Source organism: Vulpes lagopus, chromosome 9, assembly GCF_018345385.1.
Source record: "Vulpes lagopus strain Blue_001 chromosome 9, ASM1834538v1, whole genome shotgun sequence".
Classification (NCBI taxonomy): Eukaryota; Metazoa; Chordata; class Mammalia; order Carnivora; family Canidae; genus Vulpes; species Vulpes lagopus.
Window position 1 is genome coordinate 36,367,606 of NC_054832.1, and position 27,764 is coordinate 36,395,369.

At 38.9% G+C, this 27,764-nt stretch overlaps 2 protein-coding genes across 2 annotated transcripts; one reads left to right on the plus strand and one right to left on the minus strand.

Moving 5' to 3' along the window:
* Nucleotides 1-1,049: 1,049 nt before the first annotated feature.
* On the minus strand, nucleotides 1,050-8,251 carry POLR2K (RNA polymerase II, I and III subunit K). Its single transcript, XM_041768848.1, has 4 exons — nucleotides 8,145-8,251; nucleotides 7,473-7,542; nucleotides 6,657-6,749; nucleotides 1,050-6,030 (listed from the first exon to the last, which is right to left on the minus strand). The coding sequence occupies exons 2-4, from the start codon at nucleotides 7,531-7,533 to the stop codon at nucleotides 6,008-6,010; spliced, it is 177 nt and encodes a 58-aa protein (XP_041624782.1). The 5' UTR covers nucleotides 7,534-7,542; nucleotides 8,145-8,251; the 3' UTR covers nucleotides 1,050-6,007.
* A 17-nt stretch (nucleotides 8,252-8,268) lies between these two features.
* FBXO43 (F-box protein 43) lies at nucleotides 8,269-27,609 on the plus strand. The gene is given in 8 exon segments (XM_041768587.1): nucleotides 8,269-8,340; nucleotides 13,257-13,294; nucleotides 13,296-13,324; nucleotides 14,104-14,111; nucleotides 16,099-17,552; nucleotides 22,583-22,685; nucleotides 27,054-27,257; nucleotides 27,361-27,609. Coding segments are annotated over 8 exon segments (2,157 nt in total).
* Nucleotides 27,610-27,764: the final 155 nt, after the last annotated feature.

Here is a 27,764-nt window from a genome sequence, read left to right on the forward strand (position 1 = left end):
ACGGTCACGGGCACTTCGGGCGCCTCTGAAATTGTTCTCCACTCCCCGGCTTTGGTCTCCAGGACTGGTCGCCGCCGGCCGACCCCGGCAACCCGGTGTTGCGACTCGGTCCCAGTATCCGCCACCGTCCGCCGCAGGAAACCAAAGCCCCGTTTCTTCATCCCATAACCCGTTCCCTCAGTAGAGTTCGACCGCGCCTTCGCTTCTGGGGGTCCGCCTCTCACCCCAGCTCCCCGAGGGCACCGCGATGCGGAGATGTACTCACCTGGTTCCCAGGCCGCGCGCCGACGCCGCGATGGGGGCGGGTCGCTCCGAGCCGGGGCGGGGGCGGGACCGCAGCTCCTGCGCACGGGGGGGGGCCAGCCCCCACCCGCCGCGCCGCGCGGCGCCGCACAGCCCAGCTCCTCCCGCAGAGGCCCTCGCGGGGAGAAAGGAGTCCTGGCCACAGAGCTCCCTTTATCGTTTGCGTTTGTTTTCCATGGAGCAAAAATGCCTTTTGGTTCTGGATTGTTATACTACCCTCCAGATAAATTGATAACCTTCCTACAGAAATATAATTAAATTCCTACAGAATATAAATATATAAATTCCTACAGATAACTATTCCTACAGAAATATAATTAAACCAGAGGATCTACAACGTAACCCAGACTTAGATCCTTCCCTTTACACAAAAGAGTAAATGAAAGATAAAGATTCTCTCTTCCTCTGTATGCATTCAACATCTTCTGAGCGCTGCTAATGAGACGCTGTACTGGGCACTGGAACGCAAAGACAAGAAGACATAATACAATTCAAATGAATAAAATAGTAGAGATAGCTGGATTTAGGAAATGAATTTACTTTTATAATTTTAGGTTAGTGTCTGGCACATAATAGGAATTCAATAATGCATTTCTCTTTCCCCTTGGCACCCAAATTAGATCTACAGTACTGTATCAGGAAAGGATAGTGGCAAAAATTCTGCTGAAAATATGACTATTTTTATTATTCCCATTGCCAGTGCTAGATGATGTTAACTTTGCACATTGATAGACACAGATTCGAACTTTAGAGTAATCCTTAAGTTTGCTTTATTAAATTGCCATGGCAAACACAGCATCACATACCCCAGTCCATGTAAAGGCACTTCACACCTCATTCCAGCAAGCAGACTTCACTCAGAACTAGGTCTTAGGTTTAAAACACAGACTACTGGGATCCCTGTTAGTTACTGTCTGCCTTCAGCTCAGGTCATGATCCCAGAGTCCTAGGATACAGCGCCACATCAGGCTCCCTGCTCAGTGGAGTGAAACCCTGCTTCTCCTCCTGCTTGTGCTCTCTCTGGCAAATAAAATCTAAAATTAAAAAAAAAAAAATACCGACTACTGTAACTTGACAACATTTTACTTTCAGAATAGGAGGAAATTCTTTAAGTATATGGGGAAATGGTTGTAATTCCACATGGTCTGTAATTTTTTCATTTGCACTTAATACTTTCTTCTGGTTATAATTATGTATATACATACATACATATACTTTATGCTGACTTAAAAAGGATAAAAAGCAATATGAAGGGAATAGACTATGTAGGCAAATGAAAATTATCACTATCATCTTCACAGAGGTTAAAACATTGTACCCTAGAAACAAGGATATTTTAGTTTTTCTTTGAATGTGTACATTCCAATATACATTCAAATATACAAAGAAAAATTAGCCTGTAGAAATTAAAATTACACCAGAAATGAAAATCTCAATAGATGGATTAGAAAGTAAAATTAAAGGAATTTTTCAAAGAACAGGAAAAAAGGAAAGACAAGAAAGGTCAATAAACTCTAATATTTTATAAAAGATCTAAAGAAAAGAGAATATTGAGGGTAGGGAGTTATTAAACAACTGAAGAAGGGTCTCCTGCGTGGCTCAGTCGGTGAGTGTCCCCAACTCTTGGTTTCAGCACAGATGGTGTCTCAAGGCTTGTGAGATCCTGCCCTGCATAGGGGCTCCATGCTCAGCTAAGAGTCTGCTTGAAGATTCTTTTTGCCCCTTCCCCCAAGTGTGTACACATGTACTCTTTCTCTCTCATATAAATATAAATAAATCTTAAAACAAAAAAAAACAATTCAAGAAAATTTCCCAGAACTGAAGAGCTTGACTTTCCAGACTGAAAATACCCACCAAGTGACCAGAATAGTGGAAAATAGCCCCATACCAAGGCACATACTTTACAATTTCAGTACACTGGCAAAGAAAATTCTGTTTCCAGGAAAAAAATGAAAAAGAATTAGGAGGAAGAATGATTCTAGACTTCTCAACAATAATACTGAGGGGCACCTGGGTGGCTCAGTCAGTTAAACATTTGCCTTTGGCTCAGGTCATTATCTCATGGTCCCTGCTCACCTGCACACTGGATGGAGTAGTCTGCTTCTCTCTCCCCCTCTGCCCTTCCCCCAACTCATACACTCAAGTGCTCTCTCTCTCTCTCTCAAATAAATAAAATCTTAAAAGAAAATACTAGAAGCTAGAAAACTATACAACAATCCTTCAAAATTCTGATGTTGGTTAAAAACAACACAAATGGTCATTTCAGGCAAAGAGAAAAGCATGAGAAAGGCACAGGTAAGAAAGAAATAAGGCATGTTACCTGCTTAAGGAACTGCAAACATCTTAGAATCAAGAGCGAGAGGTGGGTTGAAGTGAAGTGGTGACAGAGATAGAAAAGGAGTCAGAGACTCCTGGGTGGCTCAGCAGTTGAGCCCTTGGCTCAGGGCAGGATCTCGGAGTCCCGGGATTGAGTCCCGCATTGGGCTTCCTGCATGGAGCCTGCTTCTCCCTCTGCCTGTGTCTCTGCCTCTCTCTCTCATGAATAAATAAATAATCTTTTTTTAAAAAAATACAGTAACGGTGATAATAATATTTATTAGGCTGAGTCTTTATGGATTCATTTTATTTTCCAGCTAACCTGTGAGATAGGCACTATTATTTCATGCCTACCTTACAAATGGGGAAAGTGAACTCTGGTGAAATCACATTGCCTGTTAACAAAGGACACAGGATATTTGAATCCAAAGCCTTTCACCAAAGTCCACACTGTTTACTGAGCTCTTAAGTACTAACCAATTCACCATTAAGTCCTATTAGCTCAACTCCAAAATGCTATCTTACAACCAGCCACTTCTTAGTTCCTCCAACTGCTACCACTCTGGCCTAGCCATCATTGTTATCCTGAACTACTACAGGTGGCCCTTAACCAGCTTCCCCATCCATCACCCATCCCTACATTGTCTATTCTCACTGAACAGCCCAAGTTATCTTGTAAGTCTTAAATCATGTTACTGTTTACTCCCATCATGAGACCATAAACAAGCAGGCCTCTGCCTACCTCAAAGTTTGAGTCACATGGGCTTCATTCTAAAGTGGGAACAAGGCGAACTACTTTCCACCCCTAAGACATTACACTGGCTGTTTCCTCAATTTCAGGAACGCTCCTTCCCCTGTCTTACAATGTTAGGTTCTTTCTCATCCTTCAGCCCTCTGGCTCAAATAACCACTCTTTCTTGATAATTTTCTACACAGAACTTATTCTAAGAGGGGTGGAGATGTCCATGTATTTGTATCATGTGAGGAGAAAACTTGTTTTTACATCTTCTCAGTTTACACTTTCTCACCTTATATAATTCAGTCTTCCTTAAGACTGGCCAACTTTTTAAAAAAGATTTTTATGTAGTCTCTACACCCAATGTGCAGCTTGAACTCACAACACCAAGATCAAGAGTTGCATGCTCTATGGACTGAGTCAGCCAGACCCCTTTAAGGTTGGCTTTTTCGTTTTGAAAGAGACAGGCAGACAGAAACAGCAGGAGGTGAAGTGTGTACAGGGAGAGGGCGGAGGGGGAAGAGAGAGAGAATCGTAATCTCACAACTCTGAGATCATGACCTGAGCCAATATCAAGGATCTGGCACTTAACCAACTGAGCCACGCAGGAGCCCCAAGACTGGCTATTTCTGATTTCACCTACTTAAGTTTTCACAACTTTAATCTCTGAACATATCTTCAGAGTCTCAAAGCACTGTACTGACCATCATAAATTCCTCCACTTTGAAAATGAAGCTGAGATTAAAAGAAATGAGCTAGTCACTGAGTAGCAGGGGCTGAATCTGAACCAATTTCCATGCTTTTCTCATGGATATGCATGTCGTAGTTATTGGCAAGCAGTTTAAGCAGAGGACAAGTTATATGTTAACTTTAAGCTCAGATTTGCTGATATTTATACAGCACTATTTGAAACTGTCTTTAAGATTTATTTTTTAGAGAGTGAGTGTATGGAGGGGAGGAAGGGGGCAGAGGGAGAGAGTGAAAGAGTCCCAAGCGGACTCGAGACTGGGTGCATAGCCTGACTAGGGCTCAATCCCACCACCCTGAGAGTACGACCTGAGCTGAAACCAAGAGTCAGATGCTTAACCAACTGTGCCACCAAGGCACCCCCAAAGCAATCTTTTAAAGCAATTTATTTCTATTTTACCTTTTTTTTTTTAAAAAAAAAAAACTGTCCCAGTGGGGAAGAGGTAAAGTTACTTCCATTTTTATAGATGAAAGGGACACAAAGAGGCAACTGTTTGAAATGCTGGTCTTGAGTTCCAGTGGTAATACTATTTCCATTAAGCCATGGTCTAGTTAACCAAATAATATTCAATTAAACCAAAGATAAGTAAAAAACCTATGATAAAATCAAAACAGTTAAAGAGCAACATTATCTGAAGTGTTAGGGTTTGTTTAGGGGACGTCATAGCATATTTATTGGGACTCTCTTGCCTAAAAAAGACAAGGTCAAGGAGGAATATAGCTGAATTACAAAATTATGAAAGGTATGGCTAAAGGAGAACCTGGACTCAGGAAGCACTCTAAAAATCTGAGCACGGTAGCATTTTGTATAGCACATTAAAAAAATACAGAATTTGGTATTCAAGGATGCAGTAGAAATTCAGGTGTTTTAAAAAATGGCACAATTTTTTGAATATTCAGAGACACACATAGCTATTAGTGAAGGTAGAATATATCTAATCTTCGAAATGAATGTCAGATGGCATCCCAGAATGATGTATTCCTGGAGCAAATGGGAGTATCTTTGTTTCCATATCCCTAAGATTAATGTGAAAGTTTTAAACATTTATCCACAGGTCAATGTAAACCAGTCCCAATTTTTTTTTAATATCCTGAAAGCAGAATTTTTTACCTTAATGATTACATCCCAGAAACTACACCTGCCTTAATAATCTGCTTCATGTACTTTACTTACGGCTGATTTTGCTTTACAGATGCAACCATTAAAGTTTCTTTTCCCTCATCCGAAATTTACTTAAGATTTTATTTATTCATGAGAGACACAAAAAGAGAGGCAAAGACATAGGCAGAGGGAGAAGCAGGTTCCATGCAGGGATCCTGATTTGGGACTCAATCCCAGGACTCCGGGATCACGCCCTGAGCCAAAGACAGACGCTCACTTGGTGAGCCACCTGGGCGTCCCACCCTCAGCCAATATTTAAAAACATAGTCAAGCATTATATACAAATACAGAAGGCCTATATCAAGGAAAAATGAAAAATTTAACTCAAAATAATGCATTCATGCTAAATACATTAGTATACACAGAACAAAATGATGCTGGAAAGTTTACAGACTTGGTGATGTAAAACAGTAGTTTCCAAGGAACTTAATCAGATTTTCAAAGAGCCCTAGAAACTTCATTTTTAACAAGGCCCCCACAAGATTCTAAGCCTTGATTAAAAGTGTGGTTTAAGGAAGCACTTTTTCACCCTGTGTCAGATTATATATACAATAAAAGTAAATTATTATCAATTATTGAAAAAGCTTTTCTTTACAGAAACTATTGATACCTAAATACAAGATGGATTTTAGAATGAAATCATGTGTATTTGTATTCATAAAGATATATACACTAATCAAAGGCTATACAACATTAACAGCAAATCCAGGTACAAACGAAGATAATCCTCTGAACTCCATGTTTCATCGAGCATCAAAAACCACCACTGTATTAAAATGAAATTAAGGACAAAAAGCATATTTAAAAATTGTATGAAGGATTTAACACTTCCAAGTCACTTTCTCTTTGCAATAGCTAATCTAAAATGCAAAAAAGAATGAACTATTTACTATGGCAGTTGGAAATGAACTTTAAAAAGTTTTTCAATTTTTATTAGTCCCCTTTCCATGATATGAAAGACCAATGCACCAAAAACCCCTAAAGTAATGTTAGCAAGATAACTTAAAAAATATTGTAATTGTATATTAATTACCACATAACAATGTACTTTCAGTCTTTTAGCTAATTTAATTTGTAAGCCTCACTTTTTCCATTAGGTAGCATTCATTCACAATATTTGTATTTCTCCTTGTATAATTTAGTTTGTCCTTAAACTCAAGAAGGAGTATAAGTAAAATAAGTTAAATACAGATCCTGAAAAATGGACTTATGAGAACTAGTATTTAGATACTTAGTAGATGCCTCTACACAGGATTAATTTTTATTATGAAAATAAAAATAAAAGGATTATGAAAAATCCTAATCATGCCCCCCCCTTTTTGGTAAGTAGTTCAAAGCACTGGAGCATTATTCACTTCCACCTCCTTCATATGTAACCAGTTAAAAGGATACATCTTTTAGTCCTTTTCTTGTACATTATTCTATATCCACATTCTCTGCATCTGATTGGATCCCTGGATTTTATTTCGTTTTCTGTGTGACATTCTAAAAAAGAAAGCATATTTATTCAATGTCTAAAGGGAAAATATGACAGACAAGCAAATTATCCTAACCATATTTTTTTTAATTTTATTTTTTTTTCTAACCATATTTTCACCCAAAGCACTAAAATGTACTCAATCTCAAGAGTATGGTGCTATGACCACGTTAAAAAGAAAAGCACAGGCTCCAAATGGCCTCACTTAGGTTAAGGTGCCACTTTGGTAGAGCAAGACTTAACACATAACCTAACCGCAGTTTCAACCCTGCAGAAATGTAACCTCTGACCAGTTAACGTGGTCCTTGTCAGCATTAGAAAATTTACTGCTTTTCCGTTCCTCTTAGAACAGCGACCTTACCTAAAACAACGAATCCTTTGCTAATAATGTTTTTCCACTCCTCTCTACCTTTAATTTTCTGTAGCCCTTTGGAGCTCCCATCTACTTCCTAGACAGGATGCTGCCTGATTCATGAATCCATTAGTAAAGCCTATTACATCTACTCAGTTGAACTTTTATTATTTAACAACCAATATACTAAGGAGCAAAGGAAAAAAGTTGTGGGCAGTGCATTTTTTCTTGGAGAGAAAATGAACTCTTAGTGATAGAATTTTTTTTTTTTTACAGTCGCTAGTATTCTGCTTTATAACTTTAAAGATTACTCACTGAAGTCAATGTGAAGCGTAATTATTTCAAAACTCTTCCTACTTTCCGTTACTTCTACTCTTACCTCCGCAGATATATATCATTGGCTGCTGCTTTGGGGGTTGAACGTCCTTCTGGGTGTCCATTGATAGTCCCTGAAATCACAGACTCAAATACTGAATAACTCAAAGGGACTCCTCACAAATCCAACTTTCCCAAAATTCCCATTTTTCCGAGGGAAACCTTTTTAGGTCCCAACTCCTAACCTGTGCTTTTTCAAACCCAATGGGTAGAGCTAAAGGACGAAACAAAAACACAACGTTTTGTGCACTTAGCCTCAAACTGGACACAGTAACATCTCACACATATTGTTTCATTATCACCTTTACAACAATCCTAGAAGTACTATCCTTACTTTACAGATGAAGAAACCCAGCCCTGTAGAAGTCAATCTGCGCAGGATTATTCAGCTATGACGAGGCAGGGGGCACTGGAATGACGGCAAAGTTTGCGTTCCCATTGTAACACAAGTCCTACATTTCCAAAACTTAGCAGAAGGCCAATTATATCCCTCAACAAAGGGCTATGCGAACCGAAAATAAAGGGAGAAAGACTCTCAAAAGCCAAACAGCTAAACTGAACGAAACAGAACGAAGGATTAACACCACCCACTCAATCCCCAGCTCCTCCCAATTCTAACCTCATACTGAACCTTTCTAACCTTGAGGGTCTTACCAGTTTAAATCCAAATACCCACCTCCAAATCCTAACCAACTACTTCCCTGACCACGCAGCCCGGAGAAACTTCCTGCTCTGAGCTTCGAGACGGATTACGGCTCGTCCCTGTGTCGCAGCCAACTTCCGGCGCTGGCATTTGACGCATGGAGTCCCCGCCCCTTCCGCCCCTTCTTCCGCCTCCGGGCGTGGCCGAGGACCCGGATGGTACTCAGGCGGTGAGCCGGGAGCTTTCGTTTTGTTAGGCTGCGTGGAGAAGTGTTCGTGTTTTGTCCCAACTTACTTCACTTTTCAGAAAAGCAAAGCATTTCAGTAGTTCCTCACATCGAAGGAAGTCAGATATTCTGGCTAATGAAGTCAGTAGAAAGTAACGCTTCTCCGGGAGGGCTGAGGGCTAGAAGAGAAAGCGAGTGCCCGACCAGTGCTCCCGGAATCCTAGGCCAACCGTCTCTCTGAGGAACACGGAAGCAGCGACTCCATCGCTGATTTTCACGTAAAAGCACTTTTCAGATTGTTTTCGCAGTTGTTTGATACCTGCGCTGGGCCAGTGGAGCAGCCACCCCCTATCCTTCACATGATTTCATTTTTGCTTTGCGAAACTCTGGTAGGCTCCTGTCGTCCCTCTGTCCCATTCTTTTTACTCGTTTTAAAGCAAAGGCTGTATGAAGGCAGCTACATCAATTAATTCCACCTGAAACGGAGGGATATTGGTAGGAGTAACTATGCACTGACCTTCCTGCCGTCGCATGTATTCCTCCCTAGATGACACAAAACGGTCTGCGCAGCGGAGGTGTGTTTTTTGAAACATCAAAATCAGTGAGACTAATAGCTATTGGGGTCACAATATGTACATTTGTTTGCTGCTTTTACAGCAGGTTTTTACTTAGGAGGAAGAAGTAAATGAAGTAATCAAAATTTAGAAAGTCATCAGTTGTTAATAGCGAGAAACAGGTTTCCTTCTCCCCAGCATCCGCAATGTCTTTGATTTCTTATTAAGCAGAATATATTGTTTGCCAGTCTCCCGTCCAGCAACCTGAGAACTTTGAGCTTCTCCTTTTACTTCCAGAAGGAGTTCCAACTGATCTCACCTCTACAGATGGCGCTGGGAGATTTAACTTGATCTTTGCTTTCCAGTCTTCCTGGCTGTCAGTTATTTAATTTCCAGGGAAACATAATGGATTTTCTAGCTTCTTTCACAGAATGATGTACAGCATAAAAATTTTGACCATTACCTCTCTTACAAAGCACTTCACCTCTCAACCAAAGAGGGTAATGCAATAGAACAGTCAAAATAGGCTTTCCTACAAGAGTTATTAGATAAAAGTATTGTTAACATAAGAGAAAGATGATGGAGTGATCCAGAAAGTATAACTTTAATCATTGCAAAATTTACCAGATTCTAACTCTCCAGATGTGGTATCAAGATGATTCTAGTACATAATTAGATGTCTATGGGGATCAGATTGGATCAGCACATGTAGAATGTAAATGAGTCTTGGCACCCCATGGAAGGGCAGGGTAATTACAAGTGTTATCAAGGAGATCCAGAATTTCAACAAGAGCCCATGTTGATGCTAGTTCTCAATCCAGCACCCTCTTTCCTATGAGGAGGAACCAACAGTCTTAGGATCACCATGAAGCATGGCCAATGTAAACTATTATCATTGGTAACAGCTTTTTAAAAAGATTGTATTTATTATACTCTGGCTTCTCTTCAGATCGAATAAATCTTTCACCTTTTACTAAAAATTTATTTATTTATTTATTTATTTATTTATTTATTTATTTATTCATAAGAGACACACAGAGAGAGGGAGAAACACAAGCAGAGGGAGAAGCAGGCTCCACACAGGGAACCGGATGTGGGACTCCAGGATCATGCCCTGGGCGTCCCTGACAGCTAACTCTCTTGAGAACTTACCCTCTGCCAGATATCACTGCATTTCCCTCTCCTAATGAGGGCAGATGTCTTGTTATCTTGGATACTAGTGCTTTTAACTCCTTAAAATATGGTAATGGAGATACAAGTTGCTATTTTCCTCTCTGAATCTCTGTTTTTCATTTTCCTTGATCTTATTCTGCACAGTCTGAATGTCATGGTGATTGGAAAAGTCTTTATGTTTTGCTGGATGGTCCCTATAAGAAGAATTAGATCTTATGGAAAACAGGTTTTAGAATTTTGAGGTTTAAGTAATGGGGTGACATCCAAACTAGAAAAGGAAGCAAAAAGGCCAAAGACCATGGTAGGTAAAGAATAGGAAAATATAGCTCAGTGACTTATATTTGGGGAATATGAGTAAAGCCAGGACAAGCTACATGTAACTAGGTTCCCTTTTGCCCTTTTAGTGGGGGGGGGGCAGTAAAAATTATTCTTTAAATGATAGGGAGTTATGATACACTTTTTTGCTCTTCAGTCATAATAAAATACCTAAAGAAAAATTAACTAGAGAAGAGAAAAGAGCAATGTTTAAATGGTATTTGGGATTGTGTGGATTTTAAACCATGGGCAAAATTCCCTGCCCTATTTACATTGTAGTGAGAGGGAGGATCAGACATTAAACAGGTAATACAACATTTTTAGGAGGTGATAAACTACACAGAAAATTCAGCAGAGAGGGAGGATTGCAAACGCTGTAGGGGAAAGGACAAAATGGCCATAATAGAGATTTGTCTGAAGAGCTAGAGAGGGTATTACTCTACCTGGGTATGTGTGGGTGTCTTCAGAGAAGTGCTATCTTGAAGCATGTGTAATTCACCAATTCCTTATCTTACAGGTGCCTGAAATTTAACGACCTCATACTAAGTCCATCTTATTTTCTTCCAAACCTGTCTTCTGTGCTTCCTCAATCCCTGCCCCATGCACCTGATTCTGCTGAGTGTTGAGTCTAGTTTCTTCCCCACTGGCTTCCAGAGTCATGCAGTAGCTTCCTAAGTGGTCTCTTTGCCACCATCCTCAGCTCTTTTTCTTCTGTTCTCCATTCTGCCAGAGTGATCTAAAATTAAAATGCTCTATGATACCTAGAGGATCAACTTCAGACTCTTAAATGTATTCCAAATTCTTCATGATTCAGCTGCTTCCCCTTCTCAGAAATTTTCTTTGCCCTTTCCTCAAATCTGAGCTTCTAGCCATAACAAACTATTTAAAATCTGCCCAACTGTTTGAGGTTTCCTGCTCGTGCACATTTTGTTTTGAGATTGAAGTCACCTGTTGTCTGACTTTTACATTGCCATTTGTCCCTCGAAATCCTCCACCTCAGGGCAGCCCGGGTGGCTCAGCGGTTTAGTGCCACCTTCAGCTCAGGGCATAATCCTGGAGACCCCAAATCGAGTCTCATGTCAGGCTCCCTGCATGGAGCCTGCTATTTCCTCTGCCTGTGTCTCTGCATCTTTCATGAATGAATAAATAAAATCTTAAAAAAAAAAAAAAATCCACCACCTCAAGTCATGGTCTTTATAAAGTTAGTTCCATCCTTCTTCTGTAGGGTTAGTTGATCCTCTTTCCTTTGTACTACTACTGTTCCTGTATTACAGCACTTATGAGCCCCTTGACATCATAACTGTGCTGTACTTATCTTTTATTCCCAGTACCTAGCCCAGTGATTGGCACATAGAGCAGAACTTCATAAGTGTTAGTGTGTTTGATTTTAGATATATTCCATTTTGGATGACCAAAGGGCATTCAGATGAGAAATAAAGGTCCAGTTGGAGGAGGCTGGTGGTAGCTGCTATTATTGGCTTAAAAGTAATGAGTGAAGTTCTGCACAAGAATTATGTAAATACATAAAGTTAAAAAAAATGCTGAGATGGGACGTCTCATTTAGGGAAAAGGCAGAGAAAAAGTCAGAAAAAGGAGACTAGGAGGAAGCTGCCAAGAGCAGAAGAATGGAGCCTGGCATAGAATAACCTACCCAGTGAATAGCAGAAAACATCTCATCCAGCATAATCAAGCACAATCCCGTGTAGAGATACTGTAACCAAGTTAGTCGTTCCTTTCAGAACTCATCCTGTGTACATCTGTATTACTCAAAGGCGTTATTCGGTTTGTCACCTGCTTTTTATACCTGGCAATCTCAGGAAACATTTTCAAGTGAATATTCACGGGCATTATTTTTAATGGTATCTCACTGTAGGACCAAGTGGCCCTTAAAATGCTCCCCAAGGTGAGAATGGGGAGGCAGAGCCCATGAAATTAGGAAGCCTGGCTGAGCCTTGAGTGCAAGGCTGGGAAAGGGCGGGCTGAGCTTTGGTGGGGTTGGGAAGGTGGGAAAGGAGGGCTGAGTTTGGGTAGGGGTGGAAGGGTAGGAGAGGCAGGACCAGACCAGACCTCCGGGAAGCCGGGCCGGGGCCTGCGGGTCGCAGGAAGGCCGGCGGGGGCGCCGCGGAGCCAGGGGACGGGGCGGGACGGGGCGGCGCGGGGCGGCGCGGGGCGGGCGTAGCGGTTACGCGAGGCGGGCAGTTCAAACGGAAGGAGGGAAACGCGGCGGCCCCACGCGAAGCCGCGCGGGGGTTGCCATCGCCCGGCATCCCTGGGGGAGAGGCGGCGGCTTCTGCCTGGAGCACCCAGCGGCTGCCAGTGTGCCCCACCCCCCACCCCGCCCGGCCGTGGCCCGGTGTCCAGGTGGGCCCGAGTGTGCGGGCCTTTGCTTTCCAGGTGCAGGGACAGAGGCGCCCCGAAGGCGGGCTCTCTTGCCCGCTCGCTCCTCTCCGGGGGACGCCCCCCGCCCCCCGCCCCCCGCCTTTCGGTGGCGTTCTGGGCCCTGGGCCTTGGGAAGGTCCGAGGGGGACGCACGGGGCCAAAAGACGCCCTGCTGAGACCGTTAACCACCTGCCGGCTGGGAGCGCCTCCGGGAGTAAATGACAGCGCGCCGGCTTACGCTGCATTTTCAGAAACCCGAATTTGGGAAGGTTCCTCAGTTCCAAGACTAGCTGGAGGGAACAAGGATATTGAAATTACTATTATCTGGAAAGCAGAAGGAAATTCAGAATGATTTAGGCCTTGTCATATGTTAGGAATAATCCCTGCAGTATGTATTTTATGTACCTTTCAAATCTTAGCAGCCATCATGCTGTCGCACGTTTCAATGGTCCAAACTAAAGTTTTAAATTGGTAATATTTTGGCATGAGTTTTAAAAGCAAAGTGAAAGATTTTCTTGTTTGGAAGCTCACATAACTGACATCTAAGAGCTCAAGATTTACTGATGGTAAGATTTTCCCCTTAAATGAAAATTTGGTTTTAATATAGTTAAATAGTATTTCATTCTCTAACAAGTGTTTTTTTTAATTGAAATATAATTGACATACAATATTATATTCATTTCAAGTGTACAACATAGCATGCTATATTTTTATACATTTCGAAATGATCAAAAACTTGATAGACCTACCAAGGTCTGTTATCTGTTATTATCTGTCACTATAAAAAGTTACTACAATGTTATTCACTGTATTCCCTAAGATGTATATTACAAACTCATGACTTATTTCTTTTATAACTGGAGGTTTGTACCTCTTAATCCCCTTCACTTATTTTGACTACCCTTTACCCCCATCCCCTCTGAAAACTTCAGATTGTTCTCTGTATCTGAGTCTGTTTTGTTTGTTTCTAAGATTCCACAGTAAGGGAAATCATAAGGTATTTGGTTTTGTCTGACTTATTTCACTGAACATAATACCTTATGAATTCATGCTTGTAGTCACAAATGGCAAGATTTCATTCTTTTTTATGGCAGAGTAATATTTCATTGCATGTATGTACCACATTTTTATCAGTTGTCTATCAATGGACACTTAGGTTGCTTCCTATCTTGACTATTATGAATAATGCTTCAGTGAACATGGAGGTGCATATATCTTTTAAAATTAGTATTTTTATTTTCTTTGGATAAATACCCAGAAGTGGAATTGCTGTATCATAGTTCTATTTTTAATTCTTTTTAATTTTATTTATTTATTCATGAGACAGAGACAGAGAGAGAGGCAGAGACACAGGCAGAGGGAGAAGGAGGCTCCATGCAGGGAGCCCGACGTGGCACTCAATCCTGGGTCTCCAGGATCATGCCCTGGGCTGAAGGCAGCGCTAAATCGCTGAGCCAACCCGGCTGCCCTCTATTTTTAATTTTTAAGGAATTTCCATGCTGCTTTCCACAATCGCTGCACCAATTCGCATTCCCACCAATGGTCCGTGAAATTTCCCTTTTCTCCACATCCTTGCCAATTTTTTCTTTTTTGAGAGCACATAGAGATAAGTATTCTCAACACCCAGGAGTCTGGTTTTAAAAAATGAGTATCAAGGAGTTTGATTAATCAGTGAACTGTTGAATCGGTAAAATTTATAAGTCAATGGGCATTTCATAATTTTGCATTAGTCTTTTAAAAATGATTTGAAAATTAACTTTTGAAAAACCATGTTTTGTTTGAGACCAACATCTTGGAATAGTAGAAAAATGGACATGATGACAGCAGAGAAAGTACGTTGGAGACAACTTCAGTTGTGTAGATGAATAGAAAATAAGTAGACAGGTTTTTGTTTATGTATTTATATCAAGTGGCCTATGGGTGGTAGGGGAAGAGGATGATACTGCATCCCCATTTCGGTTTAACAGTTTGCCTCTGTTTCCCAAATTCTAGTACGATGAGACACCTAGTGGTGAGGTAGAACAGTTACATTTGCTCTAAGATTTTGGAAGGGTTTCTTGACCTAATTTTATTTTTTTTATTTTTATTTTTATTTTATTTTTTATTTTTTATTTTTTTTTTGACCTAATTTTAATTTACGTTACAGAATGCTTCTCAGAGAGGGGGAAATATTCATGGGTGTAGGGGTAATTTGAAAGCTCATTATATGTCATTAACTTAATATTTTGAAAACAAAATTATTTTTAATTATAATACAAATTATAGAAAACAAAGTTCGATTATCTTGCCTGGTAAGCATGTACAGAAGAACAACCGAGATCTTAATGTATGAGATTTACCAAAATTGAATATAGATTCAAAAGGTTTAAAAACACTTAGATACTTTTCCCAGTGGTAATATTCCCATGATCATTTTACTGTAAAGAAACTTGTTTTGTGGTTGGAGTAGCAATTAGTTGTTTTTAAAATTCATTCACTTAGGTGAATGAGCCAAGGGGTCTTTGCAAAGTTATGAGTCTAAGAACTCAGACCTTGAGAATGGTCATGGGGGCTGTGACAGGCCTACATTACAAGTGCGAATTACATTATCCTGGTGCTGCTTAGCCAAGTTGCAGTTGAATCTAGTGGCAGCACTCATTTGACACATTTCCAAAGACATGTTTAAAAATTGGTATATAGTTTTTTAAGCAGCTTTACTAATATACCAGAACTTTGAAGGGAAATATCCAGCTGATAGATATAGGCCAGTACAAATAGGCTAGAATTTTTTTTATTTTATTTTATGATAGTCACAGAGAGAGAGAGAGAGAGAGAGAGAGAGAGGGGCAGAGACATAGGCAGAGGGAGAAGCAGGCTCCATGCACCGGGAACCTGATGTGGGATTCGATCCTGGGTCTCCAGGATCGCGCCCTGGGCCAAAGGCAGGCGCCAAACCGCTGCGCCACCCAGGGATCCCTAGGCTAGAATATTAATACTATAATTATGTACTTTAGTGCTATTAAAATCTAAAGTAATAAAATCTAAAAATGATGCTGCCAGATTTTTTTTCTCAGGTGTAGTTCAAGAAAATATTTGTGCATGGTGCTTAGACTATGCTTAGTCAAATAATCTGTGAATATGTATAACCCAAAAGTTTTGGGTTTTGTGATATTAAAAATTAGGTTAAGTAATATACACATAAGTATATATGAGTATATTTATTTTTTAAAGTAACTGTTTTTATTGCCATAACATTTTCTATTATTATCCATATTCATAGCAAGTAATGTGTTTTGATGTAAGCTGCGAGGCTACTCATTTCAATGGAAGAATAAAATTTATTTTTACTTTGTGGAAACAGATTTTGAAGATGTCAGAGAGACATTCAAGTCAAGCTTGCACTGGCGCAGAAAATGAGGTAGACTCTCCTACTGTCAATTTCAAATACTCCAGCTTCAGAGATTTTTGTTCCACATCTTCATTTCAAGATAGTGGCTATAATGAGTTGTTACAACCCTGCAACTTTGATAATACAGATAAAGAATTTTTTGGAAAGAAAGAAAAAGGCTTAACATTAACCCATGAACATCCTGAAACTCCAAATTTGGGTTTAACTCATCCTTTAGAATCACCAACTCAAAAAAAGAGAGTTGTCTTTTCTAGGAAGGAACATGATAAAACCCCAGAACTCTGTGAAACCCCTAAAGTCAGTGGAAAAAAATTTTTGCGGCGCAGAAGGTTGGACATATCTTTCTCTCTTCTAAATGGGGACTTTGATTCACAAAACAGTTCTCTAGAAAGTAGTATAAACCAAGTTCTCAACTTAGAAAAAAATATTCCAAGTAGTGCTTCAAGTTTCCCAAGGCAAACCAGTTTTAGTCCTTTAGTTACTAGTACATTGAAAACAGAAGAAGCCGCTTCCAGCAGTCAAATATTGAGACTAAATTTTTCTCAACAGAAGACTTCCACAGTTGATGATTCTAAAGATGATTGTAGCCTGTTTGAAGTCGAATGTTTATCTCCGATTCAGGGCAATAGTTTTACTGAAGACTCTATCACATGTGACCTTAGTGGTAGCAGTCTATTTATTAATAATGAGAATACATATCCCAAACTTCTGGGCTCCTCTGCTAGAGGCACACGTTGTGGAACAGATGAGAACATATGTGTGACTCCAGTAAGTAATCTTGTAGCAAACATTAAATTTAATGCAAGTCAAAGGCTCTCTCCTTCAACTGAAGTGAGGGGCAATATTTCAACACCTGAAGACAGTGGTTTTAACTCACTTTGTTTGGATAAATCAGAAGATTCCCTCTCTGACCAGGAAAGTTCTTTTCGAGAACTTCAGAAACATAGGGGAACTATCAAAGTGGGGGACACCATAAAAAAGTCGGGGCATCTTCGAAGGCTGAGAAGACTGTCCACCCTTCAAGAACAAAGCTCACAATCTGAGACAGAAAAGGACTCAGACTCTGAAGCAACACCAGCAGCTGCTTCAGATACCTTGGAGGATCAGCTGAGCAGTGACAATAAGATCTTAAGCTTTAAGAATTTATCAAAGACCCCAGCCTTGCAGTTAGTGCACGAGCTCTTCATGAGAAGCAAAAGAAAAAGATTCCAGCAAAATGTTGCACATGAATTCTTAGAAGACACGGATGGGGGCCAGATAGCTGTACTACAGTGTGTACTTGCAGGACTGATTGGCAAGAAAATGGGTATAGAGAAGGTGGACATCTTAACAGAATTAAAATACAGAAATTTAAAGCATATTCTTGCTATGGTTTTAGATTCATTGACTGCAGAAAGCCTATGCTGGTAAGAAATATATCGTTTTTTTTTTTTTTCTGAAATAAAACTTCCTTCTTAACACTTTTCTTTTTAACACTTTTTTTTTAAGTTGGAAAGTTTTTCTGTGAGTTGAGTTGTCCTGTTTTTAAATTTGTTTTGTTTTATTATCTCTATCTTTGATTATTTTATACTTTATCAAAGGTGGTTTAGTGAACTTCCCAATAGAGTTTACTAATACAGTTCCTTCTGTTTAAAACCCTGTTTTAGGAGCGCCTGGGTGGCTCAGGTCGGTTGGGGGTCCAACTCTTGGTTTCTGCTGGGGTCCTGATCTCAGGGCTCATGGGGTCAAGTCCTGCCTCTGGCTAGGCTCCAGCTCAGCCTGGAGTCTGCTTGGGAGTTCTCGCCCTATGCCCCTTCCCCCTACTTGTGTGCGTGTGCATTCTCTCAAATAAAAGAGACAGAGTAAGAGAGGGAGAGAGAGAGAGAGAAAGAGAGAGAACGCACAAGCTAGGGGAGAGGTAGGAGAGGGGGGAAGCAGGTTCCCTGCTGAGCAGGGAGCCCCACATGGGGCTTGGTCCAGGACCCTGCAATCATGACCTGAGCCGAAGGCAGATGCTTAACTGACTGGGTCACCCAGGTGCCCCAAGAAAAAAATCTTAAAAAAAAAAAAAATCCTGTTTTAGAAGCATCAATATAGTCTTCTGGATAAAGTTGATGTTATTGCCATTTGGGAAGAGAGTTTCTAAATGTTGAACTTTATTTTTTTTTAAATGTTGAACTTTAAATATTCAAGATAGCAAGCTATATTCCACAAGAGTTATTTAATGATTTAATAGTTCACATCCCACTGTCAGATTGCAAATTGTATTAAAGTTATGATACTTGGCCAGAAATAATGTAAAGTATTATGGTGACTAAGAAATGACAGCATACAAAGGATACCATTTAGTTATTTCATCTAAATTCTACAAAATGATGGTTAGCTTTCATTTTAGGGCTTAGTTTTTCCAGAGACCAAGGGAATATGGATTAGTTCATTTTTATTGCTAATAGGCAGTGGAATGTAATTACTTTTGGGAATTTCAAGAAAGTAGAAACTGAAGAATTTGTATTAATGGAGATTTCAGTGTATTGAATGCTGCTACATAATTAAAGAGAACCAGATATTTAGGAGTATTGACAGTGGGAGCTTGGGTTATAAATACTGTGTTCATACTAGCAATTTGGGGGAGTTGCAGAACTATCAGAAGACAAGACCCTTGGGAATGCCATACCAGGAAGGAGGGAACCCTTGTGAACAGGACTTCTGCAAGGTGACAGTTGGGGGAGGACATGCAGGAAAATTTGTGAATTTGATTTTGATAGGGATATGTCAAGAGTTTGGTTCATAGAATCTTGCTGTTTTTATGGCTACTACTTCTGCTAAAGCCCTTCTTCACCTTTCTTCCACAAATTAATTGTAGGCTATTGTAGAGAATTGTAGGATTTCATAGCTGGAACTCTTTTGAGACATCTAGTCTAATCACATATTTTACAGATGAGAAAACTGTGCTCCAGAGAAGTTAAGTGAGCCAACAGCCTTTCAAAGAGATAGGAATATATCTAGCTCTATAATTGAGGCTCTGATGATGATGATGATTTTTGGAGAGGGAGAAGTGGGGGTAGGGGCAGAGGGAGAGCAAGAATCTTAAGTAGTCTCCCATGGAGCCCAGTGCCAGGCTTTATTCCCACAACCCTGAGATCATGACCCGAGCTGAAATCAAGAGTCAGATGTTAAACTGACTGAGTCACCCAGGAGCCCTGAGTCCTCTGATTTCCAATCCAATGCTTTCCCACAAACTCATATTAAGATTTAAGGCCTTTCTAAATAAACGTGATTGGGAATGTACTTGGTGCAACCCAAGTAGTATAATAAATAGTGTACCTGTATGTATGTGCCTTAAAAAAATGTTCAATGAGATAAATTGTTTAAAAAAAATCAAGGAGATATGGCTGAAATACAGAATTTTATTTTTATATGCTGTAGTGTTTGGATAGAGACCAAGTGAAAAACTTGGGTGATACTTTTGGATGCTCACTTGTGGGAGCAGGTGATATTCAGTCATATTTTTGTAATTACTTCTTCTCCGCAGCCCTCCAAATGTATAGTATTTGTACTGCAGGATGTAAGTATGTTAGCAGTGTTTATTTTTGGTAACATGAGAGACTATTGTCAGTTGAAATAACTGTGGCAGATACCCAATTACATAGTTCATTTCTTCCTGATTAATGGGTGACTTTCTGCCTTTTCCTCTCCATCACTGATATAAGACACATGTATTGGTTTAGGGAGAGACAAGGCAACTGAAGTGGCCATGGTAACTGGAAGAACAGTAGTGTTAACAACTCAAGTATTATCTCCGTAACAACAGTAACCTTTTTTTTAATTGTCTGATCTTTTATTCCCTTGGAGTGATTTAAGTAATAAAAAAGACCAGAGAGGGATCCCTGGATGGCTCAGTGGTTTAGTGCCTGCCTTTGGCCCGGGGCATGATCCTGGAGTCCCGGGATCAAGTCCCACATCACGTACCCTGCATGGAGCCTGCTTCTCCCTCTGCCTGTGTCCCTGCCTCTCTCTCTCTCATTCTCTCTCTGTGTCTCTCATGAATAAATAAATAAATAATCTTTAAAAAAAAAGACCAGAGAGATTATCTATTCTTTAATAATCAGTAAAGCCAGTTACTGATAAATAGGCAATCACTGGATATAAATTGTATTTTTTCTTTTTGTTTAATTGGAGATAAATAGTTTTATTTTCACAAACAAAAGTATAGTGATTCCAGGTGAGAGTGACTATTCTTTGAAATTTTTACTTTTTTAATATATATATATTTTTTTATTGAAGTTTGATTTGCCAACATATAGTATAACACCCAATGCTCATCTCATCAAGTGCCCTCCTCAGTGCCTGTCACCCAGTCATTCCATCCCCCCACCTGCCTCCCCTCCCACTACCCCTTGTTCATTTCCCAGATTAGGAGTCTCTCATGTTTTGTCACCCTCTCTAATTTTTCCCACTCATTTTCCCTCCTTTCCCCTATAATCCCTTTCGCTCTTTCTTGTATTCCCCCACATGAGTGAAACCATATAATGATTGTCTTTCTCCAACTGACTTACTTCACTCAGCATAGTATGCTCCAGTTCAATCCACATTGAAGCAAATTCGTCCTTTCTAATGGCTGAGTAGTATTCCATTTTATATATAGAGCACATCTTCTTTATCCATTCATCTGTTGATGGACATCGAGGCTCCTTCCACAATTTTGCTATTGTGGACACTGCTGCTATGAACATTGGGGTGCAGATGTCCTGGCATTTCACAGCATCTGTATCTTTGGGGTAAATCCCCAGTAGTGCACTTGCTAGATTGTAGGGTAGCTCTATTTTTAACTCTTTGAGAAACCTCCACACAGTTTTCCAGAGTGGCTGTACCAGTTTGTATTCCTACCAACAGTGCAAGAAGGTTCCCCTTTCTCCACATCCTCTCCAACATTTGTTGTTTCCTGTCTTGTTAATTTTCACCATTCTCACTGGTGTTGAGGTGGTATCTCATTGTGGATTTGATTTGTATTTCCCTGATGGCAAGTGATGTGAAGCATTTTCATGTGCTTGTTGGCCATGTGTATGTCTTCTTTGGTGAAATTTCTGTTCTTGTCTTTTGCCCATTTCATGATTGGATTGTTTGTTTCTTGGGTGTTGAGTTTAATAAGTTTTTTTTAGATCTTGGATACTAGCCTTTTATCTGATAGTCATTTGCAAATATCTTCTCCCATTTTGTGGGTTGTCTTTTAGTTTTGTTGGCTGTTTCTTTTGCTGTGCAGAAGCTTCCTATCTTGATTAAGTCCCAATAGTTCATTTTTGCTTTTGTTTCCCTTACCTTTATAGATGTATCTTGAAAGAAGTTATTGTGTCCAAGTTCAAAAAGAGTGTCACCTGTGTTCTTCTCTAGGATTTTGATTGGTTCTTATCTCACATTTAGATCTTTCATCCATTTTGAGTGTATTTTTTTTTAATTTTTTTTTTTGAGTGTATTTTTGTGTATGGTATAAGAGAATGGTCTAGGTTCATTCTTCTGCACGTGGATGTCCAATTTTCCCAGAACCATTTATTGAAGAGAGCGTCCTTTTTCCCATGGATATTCTTTCCTGCTTTGTTGAATATTAGTTGACCATACAGTTGAGGACCCATTTCTGGGTTCTCTGTTCTGTTCCATTGATCATTGTGTCTGTTTTTGTGCCAGTACCACACTGTCTTGATGATTCTTTTTTTAAAATATTTTATTTATTCATGAGAGACACAGAGAGATAGAGAGGCAGAGACATAGGCAGAGGGAGAAGCAGACTCCATGCAGGGAGCACAATGTGGGACTTGACCCTGGAACTCCAGGATCATGCCCTGAGCTGAAGGCAGACGCTTAACCACTGAGTCATTCAGGCGTCCCTAAATTGGACTCTTTTTCTTTAACTTCTTCATTCTCATCAACTTTGGTTTATAAAATAGGAACTTTGTAGTGCTACCAATTAATGATTGTATTTGGCACTTAGTACATCCAATGAATTATTGATAGTTTTATGTTTGTTTAATCAAAATGGTAGTCTTGTTAAGTACCTTAAATAGGAGGAATAGATAGAAACCTCTTGTGCTGTATAAATGATAATCGTTTTCTACATGTTGTGTTCCAAATTTTTAATTTTAGTCTCACATTTGAAGTTAAAAATCCTCTCAGTCTCCCAGTGGACTCATATTGCCTTAATAGGAAACTATGTTTTCCCCTTAATCATTTATAAGATAATCTATTGATATAATGCTGACATATATTTAGTATTTTAATGGGAATTCTTTCATAGGATAAAATAATATGAAATGATGTACATCAAGTCATACTTTTAATGTAAATTTTTAGGTTTAAATTTACTGTCCAAAATCTTTAAAGCAAGTTTTTCTTATTAATTGCCAAATGCAAAAAATGTTAATTTTGTGGAATGTATATAATATGAAGACCAATCTTTTTATTATAGTGTTTGGAAAGTGAGCAGAAATTGGCGTGAAATTATTGTTCAAGATAAAAAAGCAAATCGGAGGAGGAAATTTTATATCTCACAACTGAAAACAGATTCTGAGGTAATGTATATAATACTTTTCTCAAATGGATTTATAAAAATAATAATCAAAAAAATTTTAAAAAATAAAATAATAATAATAATCTAATATTGTTGGACAACCTGATATGGTTTTCCTGCTATCTTTTGGCCCTTTTCACTTAGCAAACATTCACTCATGAATGTTTTACTTTTCCCAAACTCCATTTCCTTCCAGTCCATAAATGTAGACTACCTAGCATCAAGAGCGTCTTGTGGGGTTTTGTTGTTTAGGTGTGTGTGTTGTTAGCAGGGTTTTAATACCAGTGCTATGCTGGATCCTATTCGTAAGTAGATATCCTCATAACACTTTCTATCCAGTCTTTTGAGTGGATATTATGTGCCACTTGCTCAGATTGCAATGGTGAGTCTTTCTGAAATGGTCCCTGTTCATGTCCTGGGGATGATATGAATAAACAGGTAATTACAATACAGATGTGTTGGGAAGCCCAGAGTTAGTTCTTTTGGAACATTTAAAAGGAGTATTTGATACTTGGGTATCAAGAGAAGGCTTTTCAGAAAAGTACAACTCAGCTGAGACTTGAAGGATGAGGGAGTGAGTGAGTGGCTAGCCAGGTGAAGACAGGGAGGAGTGTTTCAGCAGAGAGAATAGCATAGAGGAAGGCCTGGAAATGAGTGACTGTGGCAGATTAGTACTGGTAAAGCACCATTAGCTTGTATTTTCTTGAAGATTTGAGAACCAGATTTGAAGTTACAGGAAAAGTCCTGCAGAAGCTGATTAAGTCTTCCTAGGGATACTACTTTGTGTAATAGGCATCTGATGACTCTGGCATCCATATGTATGGTATATGCAATTTTTAGACCTTTCTTATCAATCAATACCAAAAGAAATTCCATGAGAATTCTTGTTCTTGTTCTAGAGAAAAGCATTAAATAACAAGTAAATCTCTAATTTGACAATATAATAATTGAGATGAAACATGGTATAAACAAATATAAATATCTAGATAGATTGGTGGATTTCTCATTACAATGAAATATTAGGGACTGTACTTAACTACAATGTTGACTTTCTGTTTTACTTTGAAGAAAAGTTTTACCTTCTCACCTATGATATTGCCTTACAACTTACTCACAGCTCCTGGCTACTTATTGCTGTTGCTTATAAGAAAGAAAATATTAATTGCCTTCTTAAATTCTTATGTTTTTAGAGTGCTGCTCTATATGCTAAGGACTTACTTAAAAAACAATTTTTAAGTAAGTATCTATTAATACTAAACCGTTAGCTCCATGTACATTGTACATCCTACAAGGAAAGAAACGTGGTTGTGTTTGGCAACACTTCAGGTAATTCTAGATAAAATATTCTGTCTTTGTATCCTGCCCACCGCTTTTTTTTTTTTCCAACTTTATTTCTTGAAGGACTATACATTCTCCCTTACTTGGATTTTTTTCTTATTTTGGTTTCTTTTTTAGATTTTTTTTCAGAGTAAAACAAATACATGGTTAAAAAAGTCAAGTTGGCTGGTATCCCTGGGTGGCACAGCGGTTTAGCTCCTGCCTTTGTCCAGGGCGCCATCCTGGGGACCCAGGATCAAATCCCACGTCGGGCTCCCGGTGCATGGAGCCTGCTTCTCCCTCTGCCTGTGTCTCTGCCTCTCTCTCTCTCTCTGTGTGACTATCATAAATAAATTTTAAAAAATTAAAAAAATAAATAAAAAGTCAAGTTGGACTATGAGGCTTATAACAAAACACATTCTCTTGTCTGTCCCTTTGTACTTTTGATTCTTGCTCCAAGTTAATCACTTTCAACTCTTCAGTTCCTTCTGAGATTTACCTCCACATTTCTAACTAGCATGGCTTTACTGCTATTTCTTGGCTTTTTTCTTTGGAGAGTTTGTTCTCTAAACTCTCACCACTACTACCTACTACCCCACCCACCTGTCTCTCTGAACTCCTTTCTCCTTTTCTACTGCCTCACTGATATAATCACACTACCATTTAGGCATAAATCAAAACTAGGAGCTGACATTATTAAGACGGTATTGAGATTATGAGTTTTTGACAGCTGAAACATGCAGTTCTTTATGATTACACCTTTTTTCCTATATAACTTTTTCCCCCCAGAGTTAATAATTGCCAAGTTTCTTTTGTTTTGCTTAGTGTTTCTCTGTACAGATCCCTGATTCATCTCCTATTATCCACCAGAACTGGAAATCTCCTCTGTGTAAGTGCAGACAAATCAGGTATTCTTCCTGTTTCTTCCTTCTTTTCCCCAGAGACACCCTTCATGGTGCACTTTGCTGTCCTGTTACGATATGGACTGGTTGCTTTCCACTTGAACTTTCCTAATGTCTATCATTAACTCAATGGAAACATTATAAGACAAAGTTGTTTGAGGGTTTTCCTCACACTTGTGTAATTTCTCTGAAAACTCCTTACGTGTGAGAGTTAGAAGGCACACACCAGTTACATGTAATAGGATCTCAATTTTATCTATTTGCTTTGCAGCCATGAGAATGAGCATTAGAATTGGGGTATGCTTTTTCCATCAAATTTCTTAATTTACTGTATTTTTCGCTGTTCTTTTATAATCGTGGAAATGAACAATCACATGGCAAATCCACTCTCACATTTACATGTTTTCTGGTAACACGATGTGACTATGTTTGAAAAATTTTGGCCTTCACAAACATGTGCCTTGGTTGACTGCTTTGTCTCCTATCGTTCAGAGATGGTAGCACACATTTTAAAGTCTAGGAGGACTGGGATTAGACTCTTTTATTCACTTGGCACCTTTATGAGTTCTGTAAATATTTGTTAAATAAATGAATGTTTATTCTGTGGCTGAAATCTATTTCAACAATGTATCTGTATTCATTTTTTTGATTTATACACAATCACTGTGTTTACCAACTGCATTGAAATCCATCAAAATTTTGGTATGCTCTTGTGTCCTGTACTTGTGTCCTAGGCTGCAAATTATTTATACAGATGTACTATAAAGAAAATATTGAGTCCTTGAAAAAACTCAGTTGTATCCATTCTAATTTTGGAAAACCGATATCCATTACACATATGCATATGTTGTTAAAATGTTAATCATGGAATTTTTCATGACCAGCTAATCTTACTTCCTATACTCATCCTTCTACAATTTCTTATATTTTCTCTCTCCTCACTGTTAGGAGTCAATTGTGACAAAGGGAGACTATCAAGGGAGAGGAAGCACAGTTTTAGTTAAACACATGAGGAAATTCACTCAGTAGATTTTATTTTGATAATTGATTAAGAACACCAATTTGTTAAAAAAAAAAAAAAACAACAACTATTTTTTCCTGTTATCAACTCCAACAAAATAGAAGGCTTACTGAAAATATTCATGGGGATGCCTAGGGTGGCTCAGCTGTTGAGCGTCTGCCTTTGGCTCAGGGCATGATCCCAGAGTCCCGGTATTGAGTCATGCATCAGGCTCCCTCCAGGGAGGCTGCTTCTCCCTTTGCCTATGTCTCTGACTCTCTGTGTTTCTCATGAATAAATAAGTAAAATCTTAAAAAAAAGAAAAAGAAAAAAAATTTCTTGGCTAAATATTTAAGTAATATGGAAATCCAGTTCAGATAAGAGCTACCTTTTTTTCTGGTTTTCAAACATCAAATCTTGTTTGTTAAAATATAAGTGTAAAAATGATTCCAGTATTTGCACGTATTGTAGAAACTAGCCAAACCAATTGGATTTCACGGTCTAGCCAGGCCCATTGTTCTTCTGACATGTGGCTAAGGTAAGAAACCTTCAAGGAATTCCATGATACCCCATAGCAAATTTTACAAAGATTCACTTCTTCTTAAACCTTGACTTAAAAAGGGGTTGGCAAACTCTAGCCTGTGGACCAAATCCTGTTCATTCCTTCTGTTTTGAAAGTAACAATGACAAGTAAAAAAATTTTTACTTTTACAAAAAAGTAAAAATTTTTACAAAAAAAAATTTTGGAACATAGTCTTGCTCTTTCATTTACATATCTCTACAGCTGCTTTTGCTAAAATGGCGTTTGAGTAGCTGTGACTATCTGGCCTGCAAAATGTAAAATATATGCTATCTGGCCATTTTCAGGAAAAGTTTGCTAACCCATGCCTTAAATGGAAAAAATAACAAATCATGCAAACTTAAAGCTAATTTGTTTATTGTTTTAATTTTGTTCATTTATATTTCTTTGACATTTAAATGTTAGATGAGAGAAAAACATTTTTTTCTAAAATGTTAGAAATTTCTTAGGGAGAAAATTCTAGTGAAATTCAGTGTGAAATCACTTTCAATATTTAAATACATGTGTATCAGAAAACTGTTCTGGAACTTTTAATATTACAGTATTGACTCCTCTTATCTTTTACCACAGGGGGCTATATTAAATGTTGAGGATGCTGCCACTCGGCTCCATCTTATAAATCGATCAGCTTTAAAATCTGTACAAGCTCAGGCTAGGATACCAGGTTTTCAGAAAGGAGAAGTTTCAACATTTTCTCCTTGGGGAGAAGTTTTGACACCTATAGCAAGCTCTTCTGTTACTCACTTAAGTAGTAAACAGGAAGAATATGTTAAGGTAAGTATTTATCATAAGTTATTAGAATTAAATATTTAGAGTTTGAAATAAAATGATTCTCTGTATGAAACTGGAAGATTTAGTGTGTATGCTTTCACTGCAGGTTGCCAAAACACTATTTATTGATGAAGCATTAAAACCTTGCCCCAGGTGCCAATGCCCTGCTAAGTACCAGCCATTTAAGAAAAGGGGACTGTGTAGCCGCACAGCCTGTGGTTTTGACTTTTGTGTGTTATGTTTATGTGCTTATCATGGGTCTGAAGAATGTAATAGAGGAGCAGCAAAGCCAAGAAATAGAAAAGATGCTCTTCCAGGAAGTGCCCAGAGTAAGCAGAATTTAAGACGCCTTTAAAGAGACTTTCAATATAAAATAAGCATTCCCCCTAAACAATGTTTTGTCTGACTTAAAATTATGAATATTTTGAAAGCATGGAAAATTTCCCATTAATGACAGATGATGATTTATTTCCTATTTTGTATATATCATAATCTATGTCTGTATTCTTT

Bases quoted from the DNA above. Each gene is read 5' to 3' on its own strand.
- POLR2K (XM_041768848.1), bottom strand. From the start codon at position 7,533: ATGGACACCCAGAAGGACGTTCAACCCCCAAAGCAGCAGCCAATGATA. The intron at 6,750-7,472 runs GTAAGAGTAGAA...TTTCTTTTTTAG, and splicing joins AATGATATATATCTGCGGAG to AATGTCACACAGAAAACGAA. The intron at 6,031-6,656 runs GTATCCTTTTAA...ATTTTAATACAG, and splicing joins CAAGAAAAGGACTAAAAGAT to TGGTGGTTTTTGATGCTCGA.